General features: G+C 42.1%; 1 protein-coding gene and 1 pseudogene across 2 annotated transcripts in view; both read left to right on the top strand.

The window, feature by feature from the left end:
* SLC9C2 (solute carrier family 9 member C2 (putative)) overlaps positions 1 to 27,077 on the top strand; it is a gene marked incomplete at its 5' end in the record, with an annotated part of 102,969 nt that overhangs the window by 66,318 nt on the left and 9,574 nt on the right. The window contains 7 exons of the mRNA XM_080823810.1: positions 1,011 to 1,160; positions 7,140 to 7,191; positions 9,024 to 9,172; positions 11,688 to 11,813; positions 18,097 to 18,195; positions 22,856 to 23,023; positions 24,539 to 24,670. Coding sequence (XP_080679936.1) covers positions 1,011 to 1,160; positions 7,140 to 7,191; positions 9,024 to 9,172; positions 11,688 to 11,813; positions 18,097 to 18,195; positions 22,856 to 23,023; positions 24,539 to 24,670 — 876 coding nt within the window. The remainder of the gene's footprint in view (positions 1 to 1,010; positions 1,161 to 7,139; positions 7,192 to 9,023; positions 9,173 to 11,687; positions 11,814 to 18,096; positions 18,196 to 22,855; positions 23,024 to 24,538; positions 24,671 to 27,077) is intronic.
* On the top strand, positions 26,162 to 26,741 carry LOC308355561 (translationally-controlled tumor protein-like; annotated as a pseudogene). The gene has a single exon. The product of its transcript is annotated as a translationally-controlled tumor protein-like (transcript).

Here is a 27,077-nt window from a genome sequence, read left to right as displayed (position 1 = left end):
AGTGTGACTTTTGAATGCAATCTATATTGGAGAGCTTGGAAGAATATTGGAGATTTTTACTTTAGATCCTCTTAGAAACAGCTCAGGGGACCTCAGTGCATCATGGAATAACACTTTGTAAAAATCCCCTTTACTATCTCTCCCTCTAACCAAAGTGACACAACCATAATAGCATAATAGCAGCTAAAAATCTCTTCTTTCTCTGCTCTTGTAATTCCTTTGCTATGACGTTATTTTGCTCTTCTCACCTTCCTCTTCTGTGACCTGTTTCCTCACCATCTGCCTTGCATTCTGACCTGATTCTGTTTCTGTGATTGACTGTATCGGTTGTGAGGGGCTGCTCCATTGGACTTTGAGTACTTAAATATTATTTAAGTACAGATGAGGAGACAGAGTCCTCAAGGTCACAAGTAACTTCCTCAAGGTCATAGAGCGGTGAATAGGAGAGCTAGTACTTAAACCTCAGTAAATTTGTACTTAAAACTCCCTTCTCTTCAATCACTACACTCTCTTGCCTCAGCTTATGATTTGAGAAATTTCGAGCTAAGAAGTATCTTTAATATCCCATTTTCCTTATCTTGCAAGTCAAGAAACTGAGGGGCGGAGGGATGATTGATTTGGTCGGTGACTATCATGCAGGTTATGGGACCACCCCTCTAGTCTCCTGAAATCTGGGGGTGTGGAGAATGGGGGGGTAAAGGCAGCAGTGGGGACTCCCCCTTAAATCTGCAGAGCCAGTTAGTGAGTCATTTCTTGAAAGAATGGCTCTCAAACTTGAGTGAGCACAGAATCACCTGGAGGACTTCTTAAGATGCCTATTTCTGAGCCTCGCCCCCAGAATTTCCGGTTCAGCAGGTCTGGGTGGGGGGAGAGGCGGTGGAAAATTTGCATTTCTAACAAGTCTCTGGGTAGTGCCACTGCTTCCCAAGATGACACTTCGAGAACGCCTGCCTTGGAGGGTGTTTTTCCACATCAGACTTTCAGACTTGTTTTTCTCTTCCTTGTTCCAGATAATAATCCCACTACTGATAAATATCGTAGATGTGCAGATTAAAAAGCGTCTCCGCTTGATGTATGGCATTACGAAAGGTTATGTCAAAAGTCAAGAGGATACCAAGTTTTTAATAAAACATATTTCCAGCCAAGAATCAATATACCAGGTGAGAGACAAGATTGGGAAAACAATCCCTTGAGTGAAGTCATGTATCTTTTTTTTTTTTTTTGAAGTCATGTATCTTTAAAGACTACTTCTGTGGGGCACCTGGGTGGCTCAGTGGGTTAAGCCTGTGCCTTTGGCTCAGGTCATGGCCTCAGAGTCCTCGGATCAAGCCCCTGCATTGGGCTTTCTGCTTAGCGGGGAGCCTGCTCCCCCCACCACCCCGCCTCTCTCCCTACTTGTGATCTCTCTCTCCCCCCCCACCCCCGTGTCAAATAAATAAATAAATAAATAAAATCTTAAAAAGAAAAAAGAGGACTACTTCCGTATGTATTTGGCCCAACTCATCAATTGTGGTAAGTGAAGGGGATTCAGTTGCTCATTACGTGTGACAGGTGTTACAGAGGACAGTCTTTGCTCTCTAAATGCCAGGTATCTTTATCAAACTCCTCTATAATTGGCACAGAAGCAAATCTACCCTGTGTTTTTATTTTCTGAATGCAAACTAGAGATTCGTCTGCCTTTGCAACACTCTCTGAAGGGGAGGGCAAGTTGGAAAAGGCTTCATGCAGGGATCAGGACTCACATGAGTCTTCAAAGAAAGCGTAGGTCTGAAGTGGAGAGGAAGAGAGGGGGGAAAGAGAACAAAGATTTGACAGTGAAAACTTGCAATGCTGGTGATGAAGAATGGCTGAGTAGTAGTATTTGCTTGTTTGTTTGTTTGTTTGTTTAATCATTCAAGATCCTCCTTATTTCCAGGCAGCACGAGGTAAGTACCAAGTGGGAGATCAGGACATGAGCATTCCAGGTGCTCAAAGATGGAGTGACTCACCTCCTGACTCAGTTCCCTCCTGCCAGGCTGTCCAGACAGGACCCTCTGCAAACGAGCAGTGTTTCAAGATTCATATGTGACTTTCTGCTTGAGAATATTCAGTAGCTGGGCACCTGCGCAGCTCAGTTGCTTAAGCTGAGTCAGATTCTCCATCTCAGCTCAGGTCTTGGTCTCAGGGTTGTGAGTTCAAGCCTGCGTTGGGCTCCACATTGGATAATGGAGCCTACCTAAAAAAAAGAGAGAGAGAGAGAAAGGAAAAAAAAAAAAAAAGAACATTCAGCAGCTCTTCATGGCCTGAAGGAGTAAGGTCTTTGAATCCAAATATATATATATATATATATATGTGGAGAGAACCCAGAAAAGATGTTAAAAGAAGAATCATGCAGAATTTTACAACTCAGAAGTAATAAAATGCAAGAAGGAAAGTATCCCTTCTTGCCCTCCATGCTCCCACTTCCCAGAAACAGCCACAGTGTAACCAGTCTTTTTTTTTTTTCTTTTTTAAGATTTTCTTTATTTATTTGTCAGAGACAAAGAGAGAAGAGTAAGCTCAGCAGGCAGAGGGAGATGTCGGCTCCCCGCTGAGCAAGGAGGCCCGATGCAGGACTTGATCCCAGGACCCTGGGATCATGACCTGAGCTGAAGACAGGCATCCCTATAGTAACCATTCTTGTGTTAATTCCTCTACTGTTTGCCATAATAGTTTTAATAAGGTGCACATATATTTTATTCTTGATTTATTATCTCTAAACAGCCTTTATTTGCTCTCTGCCATGAGGTATAAAGAGATTAGAATATTGCTTTTAGGGCTAAAAGCCATTCTTTTTCTCCCCATCTTAAATTTTTGGAGCTATTATTTTTACAAAGAAAAGGTTTATAACATTTATATTTTATTCTGTAAGTGTAATTATGTCTTCATTCTTTTCAATGACTCCATACATGGAAAACCAAAAAACGTTTACTTTGTTCTGATTATATAAATATCATTCACTGTAGATCTATCATTTGATTCAACCCATCACAAAGAAAATAGATGAGTATCATTAAACACCTACTACTTGAGACACTTCTAAATTAAACAGTCAAATGGATTAATTAAAAAAATGTTTTTTAAACTACCTTCCTCTCTTCCTTCAGCTTTTAGTCCCCATCTACCCTTTCTGGAGTTCCATGTGAGTCTCCTTTTTGCTTTCCTTTTTATCATGCTAGATTATGCCCATAACTAATTTTTTTCCATAGGAGATGTATGGGCTTACACATGCAAAAGTCTTCGTATTTTGCTCTCGTAATGAATCTTTTCACTGTCCAAAACTATTTTCTTAAAGATATTGCCATCTGTCTTCAGCATTGATGATACGAGTCTGATTTTATTTGTACTTCTATTTTTTTTTAAAGATTTTGTTTGTTCATTTGACGGAGGGCAGGAGAGAGAGCAAGAGAAAGCATAAGCAGGGAGAATAGCAGAGGAAGAGGCAGATGCAGGCTCCCCGCTGAGCAGGGAGCGAGATGCAGGACTGGACCTCAGGACCCCGGGATCATCGCCTGAGCGGAAGGCAGATACTTAACCGACTGAACCACCCAGGCACCCCTTTACTTGTGCTTTTGTAGGTGACTTTTTTCTCTCTGTTTAGAGGCTTATAGGATTTTCTCCTCAGAGTTCTGAATTTTTGCCAGAATGTGTCTAGGTGTGACTTAAAAAAAAAAAAAAAATGGGGGAGGGCGCCTGGGTGTCTCTATCAGTTAAGTGTCTGATTCTTGGTTTTGGCTCAGGTCATGATCTCAGGATTGTGAGACCAAACCCCACGTCCAGCTCAGTGCGAGGGTTCTCTTATTCTGCCCCTCCCCTCACTTGTGTGTGTGCTCTCTCTCTCTTTCTCAAATAAATAAATAAATCTTTAAAAAATTATCGGGGTACCTGGTTGACTAGGTTGGTAGAGCATAGAACTCTTGTTCTTGGGGTCATGAGTTTGAGTCCCATGTTGGGTGGGAGACATAACTTAAAAAATAAAAAAATTTTAAATATAAAAACAATAAAAAAATTCTCCCGTCCAGCACTTGTTGGAGCTTTCGTGATCAGAAGATTGCCGTCTTTCTTCCATCACCTCTTTGATTATTCTCTCCCCTTGGTTTCTCTTCTCCTTTTGGCACCCTTTTAAACAAATTTTTGAAATTCTGGGTTTAGTCCTTGTTTCAAGTTTTCTCATAACTTCCAAGTCTTTCCTCTTTGCAGTGAGAATCCCCCAGCTTGATTTTCCAAGTTCCGAATTTTAGCTGAATTTTAGCAAGGCATCTAACAGCTTTCATTTTTTTTTTTAATATTTTATGTATTTATTTGACAGAGAGAGAGAGCACAAGCCAGGAGATCAGCAGAGGGAGAGGGAGATGCAGGTTCCTCGCTGAGCAAGGAACCCGATGTGGAACTCGATCCCCAGACCCTGGGATCATGACCTGAGCCGAAAGCAGAGGCCTAACCATCTGTGCCACCCAGGCGCCCCATCTAACATCTTTCATGACATCTTTATAAATAGGCTAGAGAACTATTCTCTAGATTTATCAAAGTAGTATTGATTATTAGATCAAATGTGCAACAGAAGTCTATCTTATTGATTTACCTTGGATGTTAGAGAAGACAAAAGAAGTACAGAAAATCTAAATGGTTCTACAATAGAAAGAAGATAAAGGTATTCTAGAAGAAAATATTTCAGAGACTGGAAGAGAAGGGAAGAAAATAGCAGTCAGGGGTGGGAAGTAATAGGTTTTGAGGAATTTGGGAGAAGGCATTGGTGTGTGGGGTGCTTAGCCTCAAAGTTGAAGAGATGAAACGAATTCCCCTTTGGCATTTTTTTTTTTTAAAGATTTTATTTATTCATTTGACAGACAGAGATCACAAGTAGGCAGAGAGGCAGGCAGAGAGAGAGAGAGGAGGAAGCAGGCTCCCCGCTGAGCAGAAAGCCCGATGCGGGGCTGGATCCCAGGACCCAGGGATCATGACCTGAGCCGAAGGCAGAGGATTTTACCACTGAGCCACCCAGGCGCCCCTCCCCTTTGGCATTTATAAAGGAACTTCAGTAAGGATTTAATTTTGTTTTGAGATGTGTTTAGATATCAAACTTGTGTTTGGGGCACCTGGGTGGCTCAGTGGGTTAAAACCTCTGCCTTCAGCTCAGGTCATGTTCCCAGGGTCCTGGGATCGAGACCCGAGTCGGGCTCTCTGCTCAGTGGGGAGCCTGCTTCCTCCTCTCTGCCTCTCTGCCTACTTGGGATCTCTATCTGTCAAATAAATAAATAAAATCTTAAAAAACAAAAACAAAAAAACCCTTGTGTTTATTCTGAAAGTGACATGGTTCAAAAACTGACCAGTGGCCTCTCACTTAGAGGAGACACAAGTGTGCCTGGGCTTTCATGATTCTGTTCTCTGTGTGAGTCGGAGTTTGTTCCTCTGCTCTCTGGTGCAGGTCGTTCTATAGCATTTTTACAGAGTTGTTACCAGTCCAGTTTGATTTGAAGGGGTCTTTGCAGCAACCTATGCACCTATGCAAGCAGGGAGGGACCACGGTGTGTGGGTGCCGTGGGCAGGCCATTAATTTGACACCTTCCCAATACTGATTCAGTGTTATCAAGTGAGAAGAAACAATTTTTAAAAATTGTATACCTCATTCTTATATTCAAATGAGGGATTTGTTACATGTAATTCTTCTAGGCCAAAACAACAGAAAAAACTTAACTTTAGCTACTTAAATTTTAGGTAACAAGCCTGTAGGGGCGCCTGGTAACTCAGTTGGTTAAGTATCAGACTCTTGATCTGGGCTCAGGTCATGATCTCAGGGTCCTGGGACGGAGCTCTGCATTGGGCTCTGTGCTCAACGGGGAGCCTCCTGGAGATTCTCTCCCTCTGCCCCCCCCCCCCCACCGCCCCATGTGTGTGCAAACTCTCTCTCAAATAGATAGGTAAATCTTTTTTTTTTTTTAAGGTTTTTATTTATTTATAGGAGATAGAGTGAGACTGAGAGAGAAAAGCACAAGAGGGGCTGCAGAGGGAGAGGGAGAGAGAGAGAGAGATCGAGCTGGGAGAGGGGCCAAAGGAAAGGGAGAAGCAGGCTCCCTGCTAAGCACGGAGCCTGATGTGGGGCTCAGTCCTAGGACCCCGGGAACATGACCTGAGCCGAAGGCAAACACTTACCTGACTGAGCCACCCAGTGCCCCTAAAATGGGTAGATAAATCTTAAAACAAAAACAAAAAACAAAACACCACAAGTCAGTAAAGTAGCACCGTGTTTGTTACTCTTCCCGTGAACAGCACTATGCTGTGTGTTATTCGGGCGCAGGGTTTCAGTTATCTGTCCCTGACAATTCTCGGGAACTGCTGGTTGTTGGCTGCCAGGGCTGTTGGTGTGGCCAAGGGCAAGCTCCAGAAAGACTGAAAGCTGGAGAATAAGCTCCACAAAGAGCAGAGCCCGGGACATGGGCGTCTGACCAGCACCCACCGCATGACTGAGCGCTGCTTAAAGCACCATGAGCCCGGGCATAGAGCTGTTTCTTATGGCGGGAGTTACCCGTAGGAAACATGAACCAATCAGTACCATCATTTCTCATTCTTCTGCTGGTTTTTATGCTCCGGATAGACTAGCTGTCCAAACAGCTGCTCAGTTGGCTCTCTCTTAACAGAGCTCTGTCTGTGAGAATTCTCCTTGGTGCACAGTGGAATGCACACTCATTGTCTCTGAGAAAAGCTGGGTCCGGTGGTTAGGCAAGCTACCAACCGCAGACTATTCATTGTAATAGGAGTAGGAGCACGGAGAAAGCAGCAGAATCCGCCCAGAGAAAAGAATTGAGCTAAACCTCTCTCCCACATCATAAATTAAGTGGGATTGCTTCTTTTTCTCAGATTTTAGCTTTTTTTTTTTTTAATTTATTTGACAGACAGAGATCACAGGAGGCAGAGAGGCAGGCAGAGAGAGAGGAGGAAGCAGACTCCCTGCTGAGCAGAGAGCCCGATGCGGGGCTCGATTCCAGGACCCTGGGATCATGACCCGAGCGGAAGGCAGTGGCTTTAACCCACTGAGCCACTCAGGCGCCCCTTTTTCTCAGATTTTAAAGGCAGACATGCACTTGCTGTAATAACAAATTAATGTCTTTCTTAACTTCTTACAGAAATTATATGAAATTTTGGAAACCAACAAACGAGATGCTGTCAAAGAACTAGGTAGGTAGTTGGGAGTGTCTGATTTCCTGAAATCACATCTTATTATCCATAATGTAACCGAGGGAAGACAAGTTCAAACTTTCCTTCTATTACTCATTTATTCATTCAACAAGCATTTACTGAATGCATGCAGAAGGCCAGGTATGCTGAAAATGCAGAGCCTGGTAGAGGGTATGAGAATACCAATGGACAATTGCAGAAAGTGAGAGGAAGTCTTGTACTTGCTGTGGGAACATAGAGGAAAGAATGAGGAGTGTAGAAAGTACATTAAAGTGGCAAGATCAGATTCCTTAAGGCTGCAAGAGTAAGACACATGAGAATTACATTTGACAAAGGGTGCTTTTGTTTTGTTCTACTTAGCTTGCAAGGATGCTCAGGAATGTGGGGCTACAAGGGAGGTTATTTCTTGGGCATCTATTATCACTCTGCTTGAGTTGAAGCATACAGCAGGAGCCCCAGGAGTCTACACAAAGCTTCTTGGGTCTGTTTTCCTTGCAAGGAGCTATAGGCCAGGCTCTCAGTGTATGCAAAAGTATTTGGGAGAGAGCCTGGCAGAAACGGAAGTTATTATAAAAGAAATCAAGTAAAACCACTTTGTGTTCATAACCATATTATAAGCTGCCATATGGATTTATGAGGATCAGACTTTCCAAATCAAAATTGGAAGAATGTGGCCTCATGAATGAAATTGTGGATTTGGAGACAACATGCCAGAAATGTTGGTGCTGTCTCAGAAAATCCAGGACCCATTGTTGCCTTTACACGTAGGTAGATTTTTATTTCTGTGCTTTTAAAGATTAGGGGTCTAGGAGCTGCTGTCTCATATTATGCTTTTAGATTAGTAGGGATTATTAGAAAGTCCTCTTGATTCAGTCCCATAAAAGGGAGTGCCTGTTTCCAAATAGTTACTGCAAGTGCTTGTTAAATGTTAATTATATCAAGAACTGTGTTAACAGGTTTATGTGCATTATCTCATTTAATCTTTATGATTACTCTATGCGGCATATACTATGATCATTTTCATCTTATAGATAATGAAGCTATAAGATTTAAGGTTTAGAAAGGTTAACTTGCCTGAAGTCATATGGGCCATAAGTGGTGAGCTGGATATCCAGGCAAGGTGTACTGGACATTGAAACCTAAGTTCCTTTTTTAAAAAAATAATTTTTTTTAAATTTTAAGTAGATTCTACACCCAACATGGGTCTCAAACTCATGACCCCAAGGTCAAGAGCCAAGTGCTCCACAGACCTATGTTCCCAATCACGCTATCTTTCATTTTACCAGCCAGTTAAAAAAAAGTTTGACATCAGGGATTTTGCTCCATGTTAGGAGTACAAAGATGAAAGAGATGCCGTTTTGTTCGTGAGTCACAGCCCAGTTCGTGACTTCCTGTGTTCATTAAACAGGACAAGATACGTGATCTGATCTCAGAAAGCTGAAGTCCAGGGGCTCTTTCGTTAAGTCATTTGATATTTAGGATGAGACAATTAATAAAAATCAAAATGCCACAATGTAATAAGTTCCGTAATGGAGATATGTAGGACATGCCATGGGACTAAGGCAGAGAAAGTGAGTTTCTCCTAGTTGGTGGGGGAAGCCAGTTTTCAATGTTTTCATCCATCAAATGGAGTTGAAGATAGCTCTAGACCCCCAATCTCACAAGCTCTGTATGGAACAGGCATGACTATAAACTATAGTTTATAGTATTTATAATATAGTGTAGTATAGTATAGTATAATATTTATAGTATAACTATAAGCCACTACACAGGTATTAGTTATCATTGCGGTCATTGCACTGTTTGCTTACAAACAGTTTTATTTGCTTCAGGACTCATCGAGCACGAGGGTCGCGACGTTGTCATTGCTTTGAAGACCAGGCAGGCAATCCGGAGTGTGATTGCTAAAGCTCTGAAAAACCTCACCTTCCTTTGGTCAAGAGGCATTATTGATAAACATGAGGGCATCGAGATGAATAAGGTAAGAAAGCGATTTTCCATTTGGCTTGATTCCATGAGCCCAACACCCATGCCCGCATTGCAGCTTGGGCTGACTGTAATAAGTGAGGGGGTTAAATCAGGTGTTAACTCTGTCCTTTGCCTAAAGTCTTTGTTAATACCAGCGGCAGCGAGCGCTAACGCTACCTGGTACATACCTACCATGTCAAAACTGTTTGGCGGCAAGTAACAGAAACCAGCCTGAGTTAGGCTTAACCAAGAAATGGAGTTGGAGGATTTATTATAAAGACACATGGTGGGGGCGCCTGGGTGGCTCAGTGGGTTAAGCCTCTGCCTTCAGCTCAGGTCCTGATCTCAGGGTCCTGGGATCAAGCCCCATATCAGGCTCTCCACTCAGCAGGGAGCCTGCTTCCCCCTCTCTCTCTGCCTGCCTCTCTGCCTACTGTGATCTATCTCTCAATCTCTCAATCTCTCTCTCTCTCTCTCTGTCAAATAAATAAATAAATAAATATATTTTTTTAAAAAGCCACATGGTGTCTTACAGAATCCACGGTAGCCAGACCATGTGGTCAGGCCTGAGGAAAGGACTTGACTACAGAACTGGAAAGCTTTCCAGATTCTCCCATTTCCTATCAAGGTTGCCCTCTGTGCCAATATCTTGTGGCTCCCTCCAAAAACTCAACAACATTTTTCTGCTTCTCTGTCTACTGGTAAATGTGCAGTGCCCAGTCCTAGCAGCTGTGATGAGGGAGGTGGGAATCACATAATGTTAACACGATAGGGAGAGGATCAGCTTGTGTGTGTTGGTGGGGATCAGGGAGGTGGTAGTTCTGAGAGGAGAGGAGCAGGGAAGACACCACCATGGGTTACTGATGAGTAGACTTTTGAAAAATGACATATGTGTTTGCAAAAAAATAGGGACATAAGACAGAGGAAAACATTGTTAATATTTAATGCTATCACTCTATCACATCTACCATCTAGACCATGTATTTGTGCAAATATGATTATTCTTTCTATCCTTTGTAAGAATCTGTTTCCTAGCATAAGGTAGAAACGTGGAAGTTCTGGTCCCACATTCTGTCTGTGTTGCACTGATTAGCTGCTCTGGAGTGTCACATGCTTTTCCTTACCCCTGGCAGATCCCAGCCAAGTGTCATGTGCACTGTGCTTCTAGTCATTCCCAAGACATAGTCCCCTCTCCACTGGCCCCAAAGGGAAATGAGTGTGGGGCAGGCCAGCTTTCTCCTTTAAGGTTCTATCTCTTTAGGCTAATATCATGGTAAAGGACTAAATGGGTAATACGATTTCTCCTTAGTGTCTGACAGACCGAAGAAAAGAACTACATTACAGTAGTCTTCAGGTTATACATCTACACACACTACGTTTTCTTTCTTTTTTTTTTTTTTAAGATTTTATTTATTTGAGAGAGAGAGAGAGACAGAGTGAGAGAGCATGAGAGGGGAGGTCTCCCCATGGAGACTCCCCATGGAGCTGGGAGCCTGATGTGGGACTCAATCCCAGGACTCCGGGGTCATTACCTGAGCCGAAGGCAGTGGCTTAAGCAAGTGAGCCACCCAGGCGCCCCCACACTACGTTTTCTATTCTATTTTTTTTCACTTATCACTTTGAAGGCTAGATCAGATTCAGTTGAATACTTGATACCATTAACTAAAATAAATAAATAATAGCCTTATGAGGAGATTTTTTTCCTATAGTTTTGTTTAGAAATGTAATGGGTAAATTAGTCATCCCATAGTTAATTATTGAATGCATACTGATGCCTAACTGTCAGCCAAAGAGCTATAATTATCTTCCAAGGCATAAAGAGTTAGCTAGCTAATTCAATTTAATTGAGTAAATACATACTGGATACCTACCATGTGCCACAGACTCTTGAGGAGATTAAGACGCTCAACACAACATTGCCCACAAAGTCCATGGGCTTTTCCTTGTTCTTTCATTTAGTCCTTTATTCATACAATAAACAAAAGTTGGGTGAGGGTGAGGCAGATAAGTAAAAATAATAATAGTATAATGTTATCAGTTGCATAGGGAGATCTGTAGGGGATGCCATGGGAATAAGGCAGACAAGTGATTATCTCTTACCGAGAAGCCAGAGAAGGTTTCTGAGAGCCCACAAAGCTAGAACTATAGCCTTCAAAACTAGAAGAATTTAGAAAAGCAAATCATACACATGAAACAGATTTGAGAAAATGTGGATTTAAATTGGACAGTGATCAACTGTGAAGTTTAGATGATTTGAAATTAAGACACAGTATCAGACAGTGTTAACTGGATTATAAAGGTAATAAACTCAAATTGAGTTAATATATCAATTCAGAAATTCAATGAGTAAGGGAAGAATAAGGACCGATAAAGGTTAGAGGGTAATTTCAGTAGGGTAAGAGCAACCGTGAGTCAAAATCAAAATGAATTTACAGAACAGTAGTTTTGTTAGAGTTCCTTAATTTTTACCTACTATCCCTTTTCCATCACAGAATCTGATCACCATTATTTTGATTGTTTGTTTTCAGGTACTCCTTGCAAAAATAAAAGAACTGAATAACTTTCCAATGGCAATCCCACCGCCTACTCCTGACAAATATCTTCATAATATTGTTTGGCTGGAAAATAAGGATGTTCTCATTGAGTTCTTCAAGGTAAAGATTCTGTCTTCTATTCTGACTCAGGTTTGATGATCATTATTTTCCACTCTCTAAGGCAAGACTAACACGAAGCATGTTTAAAGCAAGAATCCAGTGACAGCCAACGAAGGGTAAGCCAAAACGGAGGCCCAGCAAAACCCAGAAGAGTAGATTTCACTTTGAGCCTACAAGGCAAAGATGGTTTTTCACAATGTCTTATCTACTTAGGATAAGATGTCTGTGTGACCTGATTATTACCAATCCATCTTATTTTGTGTTGTAGAGTTCATACTTCTAGATACACCCTCTGGAAAGGACTTTTTTTAAGAGTAAGGGTCTCAAGTTTTAATTACTATACAGGCCAGGCAGATGATCTAAAAGTAAAATAAGCTGTGTATAGTATAATAGGGAACAATGAGATCTGGGGTATAATCCAGAGTTCGTGGTCTGTCTAAAGTCAGCTGAGTGTTTTTATTGGAATTTGGACTCTTTCAAGAAATATTTATTGAAAATCCTCTTTGTGCCAGAGACCATTATAGGTTTGGGGATAATGCCAGTGAACAAAGTAAATGAAGTCCTTGCTTTGCACTTTATATTATTTGGATAGAGATGGACAATAAACACACCAACACACAAATATACGGTCTAGTAGATGATTGTCAATGCTATGGAGAAAAAGGAGAAAAACGAATATAATTGGGAAGCTATTTTATATGGGGTGATCAGTGAAGCCTGCTCTAGTAGGTGACGGTTGAAGAGAGATCTGTAAGCAGTAGCATAACAACGGTAGATAATCTGGGAGAAGAGCATTCCAAGCAAGTGCAATGGCTGGCTCAGTTTGTTCAAGGAACATCCCCAAAGCCCCTGTGGCAGAACTAGCTATGGCAGGAGCCAATGAAGTTGGAGTAGGTGTGGAACCTGAGTTCATACAACTCTGTAGGCCAGGAATTTGGCTTTTACTCTGAATTAAATGGGAACTTATGGAAAGGTTTCAAACAGAGAAGTGATATGATCTAACCCATATTGAAAAATGACCACCTTGGGGCACCTGGATGGCTCAGTGGGTTAAAGCCTCTGCCTTCGGCTCAGGTCATGATCCCAGGGTCCTGGGATCGAGTCCCACATCGGGCTCTCTGCTCAGTAGAGAGCCTGCTTCCCCCTCTCTCTCTGCCTGCCTCTCTGCCCACTTGTGATCTCTGTCTGTCAAATAAATAAATAAATTCTTTTTAAAAAAAACCAAACCTGCTCTTAAAAAAAAAAAAAAGAAAAGAAAAGAAAGAAAAAGAAAAATGCCCACCTTGGTGCTGTGTGGAGAATAGGCTATAAGGTGACATGGGCAAGCCAGGAAGATGATGATTGTAATGGAGGCAAGAAGTGATGGGGACTTGGATTAGAACAAGTGGTCAGTGGTCAGACTCTTGACGTGTTTTGAAGGTAGAGCTGTTAGGTGCTGATGGAAAGAGTGTTAGAGACAGAGAATGCCTTCTGGGATTTGAGTCTGAAAATACGATGGAGTTCCTGCTGACTTAGATGGAGGAGAGAAGATTTATATGGAGGGCACAGGCATTCGATTCTGAATGAGTTAAATTTAAGAAAGCTGTTAGACATCCAAATAGAGATCGAGTGGGCAGTAGGATATGTGACTGGAATTCAGGTGGGAGGCCAAATGGGAGATAGAGATTTTGGGGTTGTCAGCATAGAAACTTGATGAGATAATTTAAGGAATTACTATGGATATCCAAGACTGAGTCCTGGGCTATCCAACATTTAGAGGGGAGATGAGGAGGAATTAGTGAAAAGAATAGAAAGAGCGATCAGATTTGTGGTTACCAGAGGCAGAGGATGGGGGGAGGGGGAATTGAAGGAAGATGGTCAAAGGGTACAATCTTCCAAGTTAAAAGATAAAGGCGTGCTAGGAATGTGCTGTACAACATGATGAGTATATATATAACATTGCTGTGTGGTGTACTTGAAACTTGCTAAGAGATTAAGTCCTGAAAGTTCCCATCACAAGGAAAAGAATTATTTTTGGTAACTAGAAGGTAACTAGAAGAGGTAATTGATGTTAATTAAACTTATGGTAATTGTTTCATAATATATGTATTTTTTAAAAAGATTTTTATTTATTTATTGGCGGGGAGAGAGATCACAAGTGGGCAAAGAGGCAGGCAGAGACAGGGGGAAGCAGGCTCCCCGCCAAGCAGAGAGCCCAATGCGGGGCTCAATCCCAAGGACCCTGAGATCATGACCTGAGCCGAAGGCAGAGGCTTAACCCATTGAGCCACCCAGGCGCCCACAATATATTTATGTTGAGTCATTATGCTATAAACCTTAAACTTGAGCAGTGCTGTATGTCAATGACATCTCAATAAAACTGGGGAAAAAAGAATAATTGAGGAGTAATCCATTAGGTGGGAGGAAAACTAAAAGAGAGTGCATTCCAGAAGCCGAGTGAAGAAAATATTTCATAAAGGAGACTGTAAGCAACTATGTCAAATGAGGCTGAGATCAAATAAGATGATGATCAAAAACTGACTCTTAGATTTAATAATGTGCAGCTCAGATTTTTAAAAAGCCCATAGATCTGAATTTTTATGTGAAATTTCCAAATTAAAAAAAATTGGCACAAATTCAAAATTTTTCAAGTATCATGCAGGGCGAACAAAATACATCCTTGAATTAGATAAGACCCATAGACTGCCGCTTCCGGTCGGCGAACGGGAGAAGAATTAGGCACAAACAAGTCAGCTGCAAGAGACTGAGAGCAGGGGACAACAGTCAAAAGGACTGCTGCCCCGAGCAACTCCAGAGTCCCACTTTTATTAGATAGAAACAATAGCCAACAGAAAAACCAATGAAGGTCAAACACTAGTCACAAGTCTCGTGGACACGCAAGGAGGAGGATAAAGTTTATAGTTAATCAAGCACATTCAAAGGACTCATTTAACTAACAATGGGCGCTTCTGGGAAGAGAAAGGAGAGATAACGGAAAAGGGAAGCAGGCGGTATTTCGTTCCACCCTGAGCTGACCGGGCGTTCCTGGCTGCCCAGCTTCGGTGAAGGGGCGGTGTTCTGCCCTGAGCGAGCCAGGCTTCCCCAGCTGCCCAGCTTCACGGTCGTATATCGTCCTTCTCCCCAAAGACCTGTTGCCAGTATGTGTTTTTCTTAAGGCCATATCCAAATGTGCTTGGTAACTAGTAAAATCCTCCAGGGGCTATAGTTTAAGTAACACATGGTTCCGAGGGGCAGTAGCAATAGACCAGTGTGTGACTTTGGTTTTAAACTGCTATTGTATGAATTACAAGGTTTATAATTTTTCATCAACCTGTTAAAACCTCTGTTAGATTTTTAGAATTAGGAAAACTCTGTGACAAGGAATGGTGTTTGCTTTACCACAAATTTCTTTGTACCATACTTTGTGATCTAGGCACGTGGATATATAAGGCATCTGTTTGTCCATAATGAGGACATTTTCCTTGTTTTCTAGAAAGACAGCAGTCTTTTTTTTTTTTTTTAAAGATTTATTTATTTATTTGATAGACAGAGAACACAAGTAGGCAGAGAGGCAGGCAGAGAGAGAGGAAGAAGCAGGCTCCCCGCTGAGCGGAGAGCCGGATGCGGGGCTCAATCCCAGGACGCTGAGATCATGACCTGAGCTGAAGGCAGAGGCCTTAACCCACTGAGCCACCCAGGCACCCAGAAAGACAGCAGTCTTAATGAGGTTCTGCTGAGTTGATTCCTTTCTTGCTATACTAATGTTTTCTTCATGCCAGAAATTTTTGAGTTTTTCTTTTGAAATTGATTTCAAATTTACTTGAATTAAGACTCCTTTGGTTTTGGGGCACGTGGGAGGCTCAGTTGGTTAAATGTCTGCCTTTAGCTCAGGTCATGATCCTGGGGTCCTGGGATCAAGGCCCGAATTGGGCTTCCTGCTCAGCAGGGAGTCTGCTTCTCCCTCTGCCTCTCCCTCCCTGCTCATATTCCTTCCTGCTCTCTCTCAAATAAATAAATAAAATCTTAAAAAAGAAAAAAAAAAGACTCCTTTGGTTGCAAGTAACAGAAGCTTACTTGAACTAGTTTAAGCAAAAGGGAAGTTGACTGAAAAGACAGTGGGATGGTGTGTAGAAGATGCTAAGAAATGGTTAGCTAACTAATGGTGGGTACGGTGGGATTCAGGCCAGCTCAGGAATATCATTGGTGGGCATCTGTGGATCTTTTTTCTAGCACTTGGATATCATGCTCAGTTCTCAATTCCCAGACTCCTTGTCTCTCGGTTCAGATTCTTGAGAGAGAAATCTAACTGGCTTGGATCTGATGTCCTGCTTTGGGGAGGGCAAGTGTGGCTGCAAGGAGGAGGAGGAAACCTGATGGGATGGCCAGGGGCCATAGGGGATAGTTTAGAGAATAGAGCTCAAATAAATGGGAGTGGGAGGTAGGAGGTGGGCTTGGACTGGGAAGAAGATATCTCAAAAATGTTTCTTATAATTTGCATTCTGCTCAGTTTTGTTAAAATCCAATTTAAGATAAAATTAGAATTCAGTTCTTTATAGGTAGTAATTTTCACAAGTGTAATTAATTAACTGACCATCCAGCAGTGAATGGGGAGGAATGGGAAACCGGTGAGAAGAAGATAACTCTATAAATTAGTGATTCACACACACCTGAGGTGAACCCGTCACTGGGACACAACCTCCTTCGGTCCCTAACTTGCCATACCTCTGCAAGGCTGTTGGACTTTCTTTACCCTCTTACAGGCTTCTCTCAGTCTGAGTGCCCTCTTTCCTTCATATGTTGGTTTTTGATAGACATTTCAATTGATTTGACCAGGATAAAAATTGTGATGAGTTGGGAATAAACAGGCATTATTGTCATTAGGGACCGCCCAGGGATTATTTGACTAACAGTGAACTCCACACAGCAGACAAAAGAAACACCCCTTATTGTAGACTATAATTTCAATCTTGGTTTCCATCACAGCTATAATAGTTTATTTTAAATACTCCTCCCTTCTTTCATCCTCCAATTGGTCTGGTTAATTAAAAACATAAAGGTCTATAATGATAAGCCAGAAGTCAATGGTAGAAAACCAAGGTCTGAATAATACATAAGCTGGATATTTGGCTTTAGGGGACTTAAAAAAAAACACTGTGAAGTCATCATTGCCTGTTTCAACGCTGTCAAATAATTCAGAAGAACATGAAGTGAAAAGTGAAAACTTGTCACTTAGCCCACACTTAGATATAACCACTACGAATGATTTTGAAATATGTTTCCTACATATCTTTGTAAATTGCAAATCTATCCCTCTGATTCTCCAGTTACAAACCCTTCAGTGGCTCCTTCTTGGTTTTGGGGAAAAGCCCAAACTCTTTAAAGTGCCTGTGAGGACCTTCAAGGTCTGACTCTGGGGTCACCTCTCCGGTCCTTTCCCTACTGCAGCTGCGTGGCAACTTTCACGAGCCCTGGCACTTTTGCCTTAGTAGGCCTCTTGCCCCATCAAAAAGTACAAAAAATTATACTTTATGACCGTGTTAGTATAAAGATGAATATATTAGTGTTAGTATACGTGCTGCCGAAGTGAGCACAAAGATGAATATATTAGTGTTAAAACATTTTCCTCTATCAGAAGTTGTTTTATTCCCTTCTGATTTTAAAAGAAACCAGAATGTTGTTGTGAGTCTCTAAAGTATTGTGAATGCTATGCACTATGCCTATTGAGGCCTAATCCATAACTCAGTCTTGGTCTCCACCCCCCCTCCCACCCCCACCTCCTGTCTGAGACATACTGGATCTTCTGTGGCTACCCCAAGGGCAGATGTTCTAATGGCCTCTGGGTCTTTGCATGTACTACATCCTCTGCCCTGAATGATATTCAGCTCATTGTATCCTGGCCCTCTGTCGTCCTTCCTTCAGCCCTCAGACTTTACTCTTTAAAGTCTTCCCTGGACACCCAAGACAGGGTCCCTTGGCCTTTCTGGACTTCTCCAGAGCATCCTATCTTTGTCTCCGTTGTTGGAAGTATCACACTTTATTAGAAACATCTACTCAACTGAACATTTATTTATTGGGTATTTCCACCAGTCACTGCCCAGTGCTAATCACAAAGTCGACAGTTTGCTTGCTGGTCCCTTTCTTTCAAAAAAACTGATGAAGCATGTCCCTACGTTATAATTCATTAATAAACCAGAGAATATAGTCAGTGCGTTGTTTTTTTTTTCTACTTGGAAACCATTTTAACTTTAAAATCTTATTTCCATTTAGAATCTTTGTGTTGACTCCCTTTTTATTTTTCTTGCAGGAGAGAGCCAAACTTGCTTATTTTGACTACGGAGATGTCATTTGTAGAGAAGGTGAAATGCCACAAGGAATCTACTTAGTTATTTCCGGAATGGCAATTGTGAGGGACTATTTATTCTTTGCTGAAAATGTATTTTTGAAATATATGATTTTAATATAAGGAGACATTAAGGAACCAGGAAAGTTTTCAATTCTTTTTAAAAGATATATTTATTTATTTTGAGAGAGAGAGAGAGAGAGAGAAAACACGAGTGTGAAAGGTGGGGGGGGGGTGCATGCAGAGGGAGAAAAAGTCAGAGTCTGTGCTGAGCGAGGAAGCCCAAATGCCGCTTCAGGACCCTGAGATCATGACCTGAGCTGAAATCAAGAGTCAGACGTTTAACTGACTGAGCCACTGAGAGGCCTTGAAAGTTTTAAATTTTTAACATAATTTCTGAATGAACATTTTTCTGCTCAGAGTGAAGACTACAGCTGAAGGATAAGACCCAACATCTGAAAGGTGCTTCCCATTTAGCAAAATGCTTTTAGAGTCATTACTCATTTCTTGCAGTAGTCCTGGGAGGAAGTGTTTTTTTCCATGATGTTCGGATAAGGAATGCAATACTTGGAGTGGCTGATTATCTAAAGGAAATGAGAGTCATGAATGATGCTTATCAGTGACAAACCATTATTATAGTGCACATAATGTATTTGGCTTTCTTTTTTTGAAAGGGGTATTTCAGGCCTTAAAAATATCCAATTGATTATGGAAATAAACTATTTTGATAAATATTTATTTTGATATAAAATTATTTTGATAAATATAATACACATGTATAGCATTTTTAAATTTTTAAACGTTCATTCATTCACTTAACAAATGTTTACTTCATTACTACCCTGCCACAGGCACTGTTCATTCTAGACACTGGGAATTGACGAAACGGACAAAAATCCCTGCCTTCTTAGAGTTCACTTTCTAGCAAAGGCATGGAAGGCGATGGGACAATGAGCAAAATAAATAAGTTAAATGTACAGTATGTTAGTGTTAGGGTCCGTGATCAAAGGAGCAAGACTGATAGAAAGCGAAGGGCAAGCAAAGCTTTATTTCGTGCCAAGCATCGAGAATCAAACCGACCGGTCGGGGCGTCTCTTAAAGAGAGAGCGAGCCACTCACAGCCTCACAGACTAACTTTTATAGAGCAAAGACCATGTGGTTGAGCCTGGCCACACACAGGTGGCCAATGAGATTGCAACACACAGAGAAAGCTGCACAGTCATGCTAGGTCACACACGGGTGGCCAATTGAATTACAATTCACCCCATGGTAGCTATTTGAACTAGCCTATCACCTTGGTCAGAATTGGCACCCAAAAGGCAGGGCCCACACTCCTTGGTAGCTGAGACAGTATGTGGGCTCCACTAATTGGATGTCTCCACCCGACCCGACTCATCCCTGCATCTGGGCTCTGTTATCTCCACCTGACCTGCCCCGCCCTCTGTTGTCAGGGACTGGTGGACCATATTTTACTGATTTCCCAGACTTGCTTCCCCCCCTCACTTGCTTTTAAGTAAGTTCCCCCCGGGGGGGGGGGGGGCAGAGTCAGTTTAAGTTTTACTGCATAAACAACAAAATCACTGTTTAACCGAGAGGAAATCACTCTGGCTAAGTAGGCCCTTACATTAGAAGTGATTGACAGCTGAAGAGGTTAGCTGTAATTTTGTAAAGGGTGGTCAAAACGGCAATATATTACGACATTTAATCCTTATAATAGCCTTATTTTTCACATGGGAAAACTGGTGCACAGACAAATTAATTCCCCTTGTCTCCCAAGGGCACACAGTAAGAATTCAAGAAGGGCTTTGAACCCATGGAGTTGGCCTCAGTATCCATGAGCTTAGACATTATTTTATGCTAAATAGAATCCTTGTGCTATGCTCCCTTTAGAATCAAAACAAAAATACACTGCTACCCGTATTTTTTAGATATGTCAACTCGAACTTTCAGAAGCTGCAACATACTTTTCCCTTTGGGGAATCTTCCTGCAATGACTGACCTAGTTAATTCTTCTTAAGGAGTGAGTCCAACAGTATTTGGGCTGAAGATGTCATATTGGTGTTCAACTGATGCCATAGCAATGCAGAATACATTTAGTGGCTTCGACTGGTTTCTCAGAGTTCTTAGCTCAGCAGTCCTGGTTTCCCTGCTTGAGTCTCACAAGGCCAATATCAGAGGGTCGGCAGGGTAGTGTTCCCTTCTGGAAGCTCCGAGGGCAGAACCCATTGCCAGAGTCTTTGAGGTTGTTGGTAGAATCTTGTTCCTTATGGCTATAGGACAGACATCCCTGCTTCTTTGCAGGCCGTCAGCTTGGACCGATCTCCAGCTCCCAGAGCTGCTGCTCCAGCCTTGCAGGCGGCGCCATCCCAGAGCCGGAAGTACAGCCGATCCCTCTCTTGATGCCCCCTTCTCTGATGGAGCCTACTTCCTTTTCTACCTTCGAGGGCTCTTGTGACTGATTCCATTAGCCCACCAGGATTATCCAGAGCCGTCTCTCCAAAGTCTGTTGATTAATGACCTTCATTGCATCTACAAAGTCCCTTCCCCCAGGGCACCTAGATTAATGTTTGATTGAATAACAAAGAGACAGGAATCTTGGAAGGACTCCTTTAACGTCTGCTGGTAGATAATATCTTCTTTTCTTCTCTGGTTTGTAAAAAGCAGAGACATTGTTCATTACTCAAAGAGTCTTTGAACTGCATTCAAAATCAAATTAGAAAAATGTCAAAGCCCTTTGGAAGCATGAATGCCTCTAAATATCTCAAGGGTAATCACTGGCAGGGGGCAGTTTCACAGCAACTTCTTCAGTGACCCTTTGTTCCCTGTTTCTTGTGTCCTGAACAATAGCCTTCCTCTTAGATGTTTACAGCTAAACTTTCTGAAAAATTCTGTAATCCTTCTGGTTGATTCCAGGAGCTTCCTCCTGAGATCTGATAGCGTTCTTATCTCCCCATCCATACCTATCCATTCTTTTCCCGAAGTGATTCAGTCATACTTCATTCACCCTAAAAAGTTTTTCTGTTGATGGCCCATGGAAATTATTATTATTTTTGTAATCTCTACCATCAACATGGGGCTCAAACTCAGGACCCCGAGATCAAGAGTTACAGGCCCTATGGACTGAGCCAGCCAGGTGCCCCGCCCACCACCTTGGAAATCATTTTTGAGGATTTTATTTATTTATTTATTTATTTATTTATTTATTTTTAAAGATTTTTATTTATTTATTTGACAGAGAGAGACACAGCGAGAGAGGGAACACAAGCAGGGGGAGCAGGAGAGGGAGAAGCAGGCCTCCCACTGAGCAGGGAGCCCAATGTGGGGCTCAATGTGGGGCTCCATCCCAGGACGCCGGGCTGATGACCTGAGCCCAAGGCAGATGCTTAACGACTGAGCCACCCAGGCGCCCCTATTCTTAAGCATTTTAAAGGGTGGCAAAGTTGATGGAAATCATGGCTTGGTTTGGAGGCGTATTAATTTCTGGCATCTGATTTCTGCATCCATAAAATCAAAGGTCTTCTTCCACCCCAGACACTGGCCCATTATGATAAGAATTTCTAATAATGATGAGGGAACAGAAGGCAAGTTGAGGACAAAGCAGAAGTTGACACCCCTCCACCAGGGGACATATGTGACATTCCTCATGCACTTCTGACTGCCCTAAAGCTAAGGAAAGGAAAAACAAATAGTTAACCGATAGAGATCATAATCCGGGAAGACCTGAGTCTCCCTCAGTTTACAAATGTTTTAGCAATCTACAAGAATAAAGCATTTCTATCAATAGCCTAGCTTCCCGAAGTAAATGTAGATACAATTAAATGTCCTTAAAACCTGCAGCTCATTGACAAATACTTGAGGTGGGCCCAGTAGAAGCTCCAGACTTATCTTAGTATTGGAATGAATCATAATGCCTTGCTAGAGGGGAAAACAACTTTAACTTGACAATGGCAAGTAATCCCGTGAGTCTTCTTTAACATATGAAAACCCTTTTGAAACCTTCCTTTCCTTACCCCTCCAACCCGGTAGTATATTATCAGTCACCCAGCACAGCCCCTTGCAGCCCCTCTTTCTGCCCACAGGTCCTGTCCCTGTGCTTTAATAAAACCACCATTTTGGGGACGCCTAAGTGGCTCAGTTGGTTAAGCCGCTGCTTGGGTCATGATCCCAGGGTCCTGGGATCGAGTCCCGCGTCGGGCTCCTTGCTCAGCAGGGAGCCTGCTTCTCTCGCTGCCTCTGCCTGCTTGTGTGTACTCTCTCTCTGACAAATAAATAAATAAAATCTTTAAAAAAAAAAAACCACCATTTTGCACCAAAGACAAGCTCAAAAATTCCTTCTTGGTCATCGGCTCCTGACCGCACCCCCACCTGTATTCTAAACCTCACCTGTATTCTAAAACCCCAGCTAATAGACTCAGAGTGGATGGCTGCATTGGTTGCAGACTGCAGTCAGTACTTTTGGTGGGATTTTTATAGAAGGAAGGTACGAGTAAGTAGAAGTATTGTAAACGGGGTCATCTATAAAGATGAAGATTGGAAACAATCCTTCCCTTCAAGAATTGAAATGTGAAAGAAACTGTGACTTTTTGGGGAAGGCTTAATACCTTGTTCACACCTGAAGGCCTTCATAAAGAATCTTTTCCCTCCATCGTTAATAATTGCAGCAAACAGTGGGAGCTCCCACGATTTGATCAAGGATTTTTAATTTTGTATTTCCCTTTTGCAGTTGCATAGTTTACCTCCTACCTTCGGAATAGACAGTAGCCTAAGGTCTGATAGAGGGTCCAAAACGATGTTCACAGAATACTGTACCAGTGGGGACGTAATTGGAGAGCTGAGCTGTCTGCTTAAGCGTGAAATTGAATACACCGTCATCTGTGAAACTATTTTACAGGTAAGAACCTGGTTCTGTCTGTATTGTGGGCTATTAGTTAATTCTTCCTGAAGTACATGATAAATGCCAGCAATCTTTCCTTCCTCTGGGTTCTGATATCTTACGCAGTCCACCCACCCAGCCATTGTGAAGTCCCATGGACTAGCTGAGCAAAGATTCGGTGTCTCACATCTTGGCTGTGGGACCTAGAGAGCTATTTTAACCTCTTTGTGTCTTAATGTCCTTGTTTATTAAAAGAGAGAATGTCTAACTTTGGGCAATACGAAGATGAGGGAAATTTCTAAGTGAAGATCCTGACATGGATAGACACCCAGTGAAGGACCATCGCGTTCTGGGAGCAGTGTTTTTAAAGAACACTTGTTTTTAAACTCCCTTTCTTCCATTTCTCACTGGCTTAAGTAAGAAGTTTTCTATTCACCAAATAAGTGGCCTGATATCCCATGACACGTGGGGGATTCAAACAGAAATGAGCCAGAGTTGCTGCTTACAAGGAATTCTCCAGCTTTGGGGGCTGTTACATGCAATCCAGCAGGGTCCAGAGTCTTAGGGGTGCGTGGGACAGAAGGCAGTGTCACTTTGTCAGTTTCATACCGTTTCATTTCCGGAAGAGGACAGGAGGCATAATTGAGTCACAAGGCTGAACTGAAGTCATTGAAGTTCATGTAGCTTAAATTCTGGAGGAGCAGTCTTCCTTATTCAGGGAAGTTGACCTCTGGAGATGAATACTGTGAATCAGCCTGTGTCCGGCACACAGGGGTCCAAGAGCACTGGCTCCGGGGCTTCCCAACAGACCAGGTTTGGCCACTCACGCCTGACACAATCCAATGGCAGAGACACTAGTGGTGGTGAAACAAGACAGGAAATTTATTTCAATGATGTCAACGCTGGGAACACAGCAAGTGAGAAGCTCAAAGACTCTCCAACGTGCTGAAAATACTACCAGCTTTAGGAAGTAAGGAAAATGTGGGGCAAAGGTGGGTACATGTGCAGGTGGGCCGCGAAGGTCAAATAGATCACTATTGTGGAGTCACTGGCAGGGTCCTGCTGGCTTAGGGCAGTCCTCACTGTTTGCAGAGATAGTGTCCTTTCTGTCCAGGGATGCTTTGCCCTCAGGGTCTTCTGCCCAAGCCAAGAGACAAGCTGGAAAGCAAAACCCAACTAGAAAGTTTGAGGTCAAAACGGAGGCAGCTAAATCCCACTTTTGAGCCTACTTCACCTACTGTGGCAATAAAAATAAGTTTATGTGGCTTAGTTTGTGAATCATACCTTGTCCTGTATCATAGCTATTGAGTGGTATAAGTTTTCTGGCTATTACTAAGTGTGCGCTTTATTCGAACTGTAAATTTTATTAAAACAATTTCTCCATAATGCAATGCTTTTAAATGGTGGAGTATTAGAATTGAACCAGATTTGATAGTACTAGGGGAGGATTAAATCTTACAGGCACTTTGTTTTCTGATGGCCTTGTAATTTAGTTTTGAATCAAGTTTGTTGTTTGATATCTTGTGGTTTTAGGCTTGTTTTATCTCCCTGGAGGATTTGTATGAAGGTTTTGATGTCTTCTGGCCATCCTTGGAATATAAAATATGGCTAAAGCTTGCGCTCGGTATTGCCTATCAGTATTTTGAATCAAGTCTCACTGATGAGGTAAGTTAAATGATTCATGTATGAATGAACTTTTATTTACTTTTTACAAAATTCATTTCATATTTTTGAGACAGAGAAGGAAAGACTGTGTCTGACATTTAAAATAAGATTCTATGGGCATCTGGCTTGCTCGGTCAGAAGAGCATGTGACTCTTAATCTTGGGGTTGTGGGTTTGAGCCCCACATTGGGTGTAGAGATTACTTAAATAAAATAAAATAAAATAAGATGGGATTCTAGAATTTTAATCACTCTTGTCCTGACTTCCTGCAGATCTTCCAATCCTCTTGTCACAGCTAATTTTCCAGGCTACCTGAAGTCATACCTTTAAAAAAAAGGAGTAAATTCAGCAAATATTAAATAAGTAGATTCCGGGGAACCAAGTTAGTATTAATCAGAATGAATTGATGAAGTTTGGTGTTTATTCATTGTCATTTTGTGTGTGTGTCTGGGCTTTGGCATTTTTTTAAAAAAAAGATTTATTTATTTATTTATTTGAGGAGAGAGAGAAAGAACATGAGCAGAGGGAGGGGCAGAGGGAGAGCGAGAGGGAGAAGCAGACTCCCCACCGAGCAGGGAGCTTCATGTGGGGATCGATCTCAGGACTTGATCCCAGGACTCCAGGATCCTGACCTGAGCCAAAGGCAGCTGCTTAACCAACTGAGCCACCTGGGTGCCCCCAGGAGCCCCCTGGATGTTTTTAATGTGTATCCAATGATGAGGACCACCACGTCTAAATTCTGTCAATAGGAAATACAAGAGGAATAGCAGGTTTCCAAAGGAAATAAAGATCCCTTTTCACTAATATGCAGAAACATAATGACTTTTGCTTTCAAGCTGAAAATCCCCAGGATTTTGGTGTAGGCCCAGGTAGATGCCAACTGAGTTTCCTCTTTGCGGGGGGTGAAGGGAGGGCTTTTGGCTGTTTCCACGACCTGAGTGAGGACTGACTGGGGACATGTTTATTATAGTCTACTCTACCTATGTTAATATAAAGCTTGTGCCTTTTCAAAATCTTAATTGGGGTGACTGAAACTCTTTTATGAACTTTCTAAAAACATAGTAGCTCAAGTCTGTTCTTAGGTTGGCATAATTTACCATCCATATTTATATCCTATTTAATAATTATTTGAGCCCCTATTATAAGTTAGGAACTGGGGAAGTAACAGACCTGGAGTTCAACAATATTCATTGCATTGAGAGACTGGATATGAATGTTGGGTTAAAAAATTAGCAAGTCTCAAGAGAATGAGGAATCAAGTCACAGAGTAGGAGACTATATTTGCAAAAGACACATCTGATAAAGGACTGTTACCCAAAATATACAAAGAACTCTTAAAACTTAACAATAGGAAAACAAACTACCCAATTAAAAAATGGTCCAGGATTCCACCTGCCCCACCCCCAAGTGCCCTTCCAGCTGTGTGGAGCTCTCTCAGAGCTCCTGACTCCTACTGAGCTAGTGCCCCTGATATCTCTCTCCAGCCATCATCATGATCATCTACTGGAACCTCATCAACCATGATGAGATGTTCTCCAACATCTACAAGATCCGGGAGATCAAGGATGGACTGTGCCTGGAGGTGGAGGAGAAGATGGCCAGCAGGACAGAGGGTAACACTGATGACTTGCTCATCAGTGGAAACGCCTCTGCTGAAGGCCTGGAGGGTGAAGGTGCTGAAAGCACAGCCATCGTTGTTGATACTGTCATGAACCATCATTTGCAGGAAACCAGCCTCACAGAAGACGCCTACAAGGGGTACATCAACGATTGCCTGAAATCAGTCAAAGGCAAACTTGAAGAAGAGAAGCCAGAAAGAATAAATCCTTTTACAACAGGGGCTGCAGAACAAATCAAGCACATCCACACTAGTTTCAAAAATGACCAGTTCTTTATTGGTGAAAACTGGACTGGAATCTGCTGTGACCCCAAATAATTATTTTCTTTAAGGATGGTTCAGAAATGAAAAAATGTTGGCTGTTACTTTGGGTGTATCACCTTGTCATAACTGACAGCTGCCCTTCATCCATAGAACGCCAGGACTTAGACAAATGGGACTAATGTCACCTTGAGCTCTTCATTTATTTGACCGTGACTTATTTGGAGCAGAGGCATTGTTTTTAAGAAAAAAACAAAAACAAAAACAAAAACAGAACAGGTCATATAGGTTGTCTAAAAATAAAATGCATTTAAACTAAAAAAAAAAAAGGCCAAAGATCTTTTTTTTTTTTTAAGATTTTATTTATTTTTTTGACAGACACAGATCACAAGTAGTCAGAGAGGCAGGCAGAGAGAGAGGAAGAAGCAGACTCCCTGCTGAGCAGAGAGCCCCACGTGGGGCTCGATCCCAGGATCCTGGGATCATGACCTGAGCTTTAACCCACTGAGCCACCCAGGTGCCCCAAGGG

Source organism: Martes martes (assembly GCF_963455335.1).
Source record: "Martes martes genome assembly, chromosome: 15".
Taxonomy (NCBI): Eukaryota; Metazoa; Chordata; class Mammalia; order Carnivora; family Mustelidae; genus Martes; species Martes martes.
This window is presented reverse-complemented; position numbering and strand designations above follow the sequence as displayed.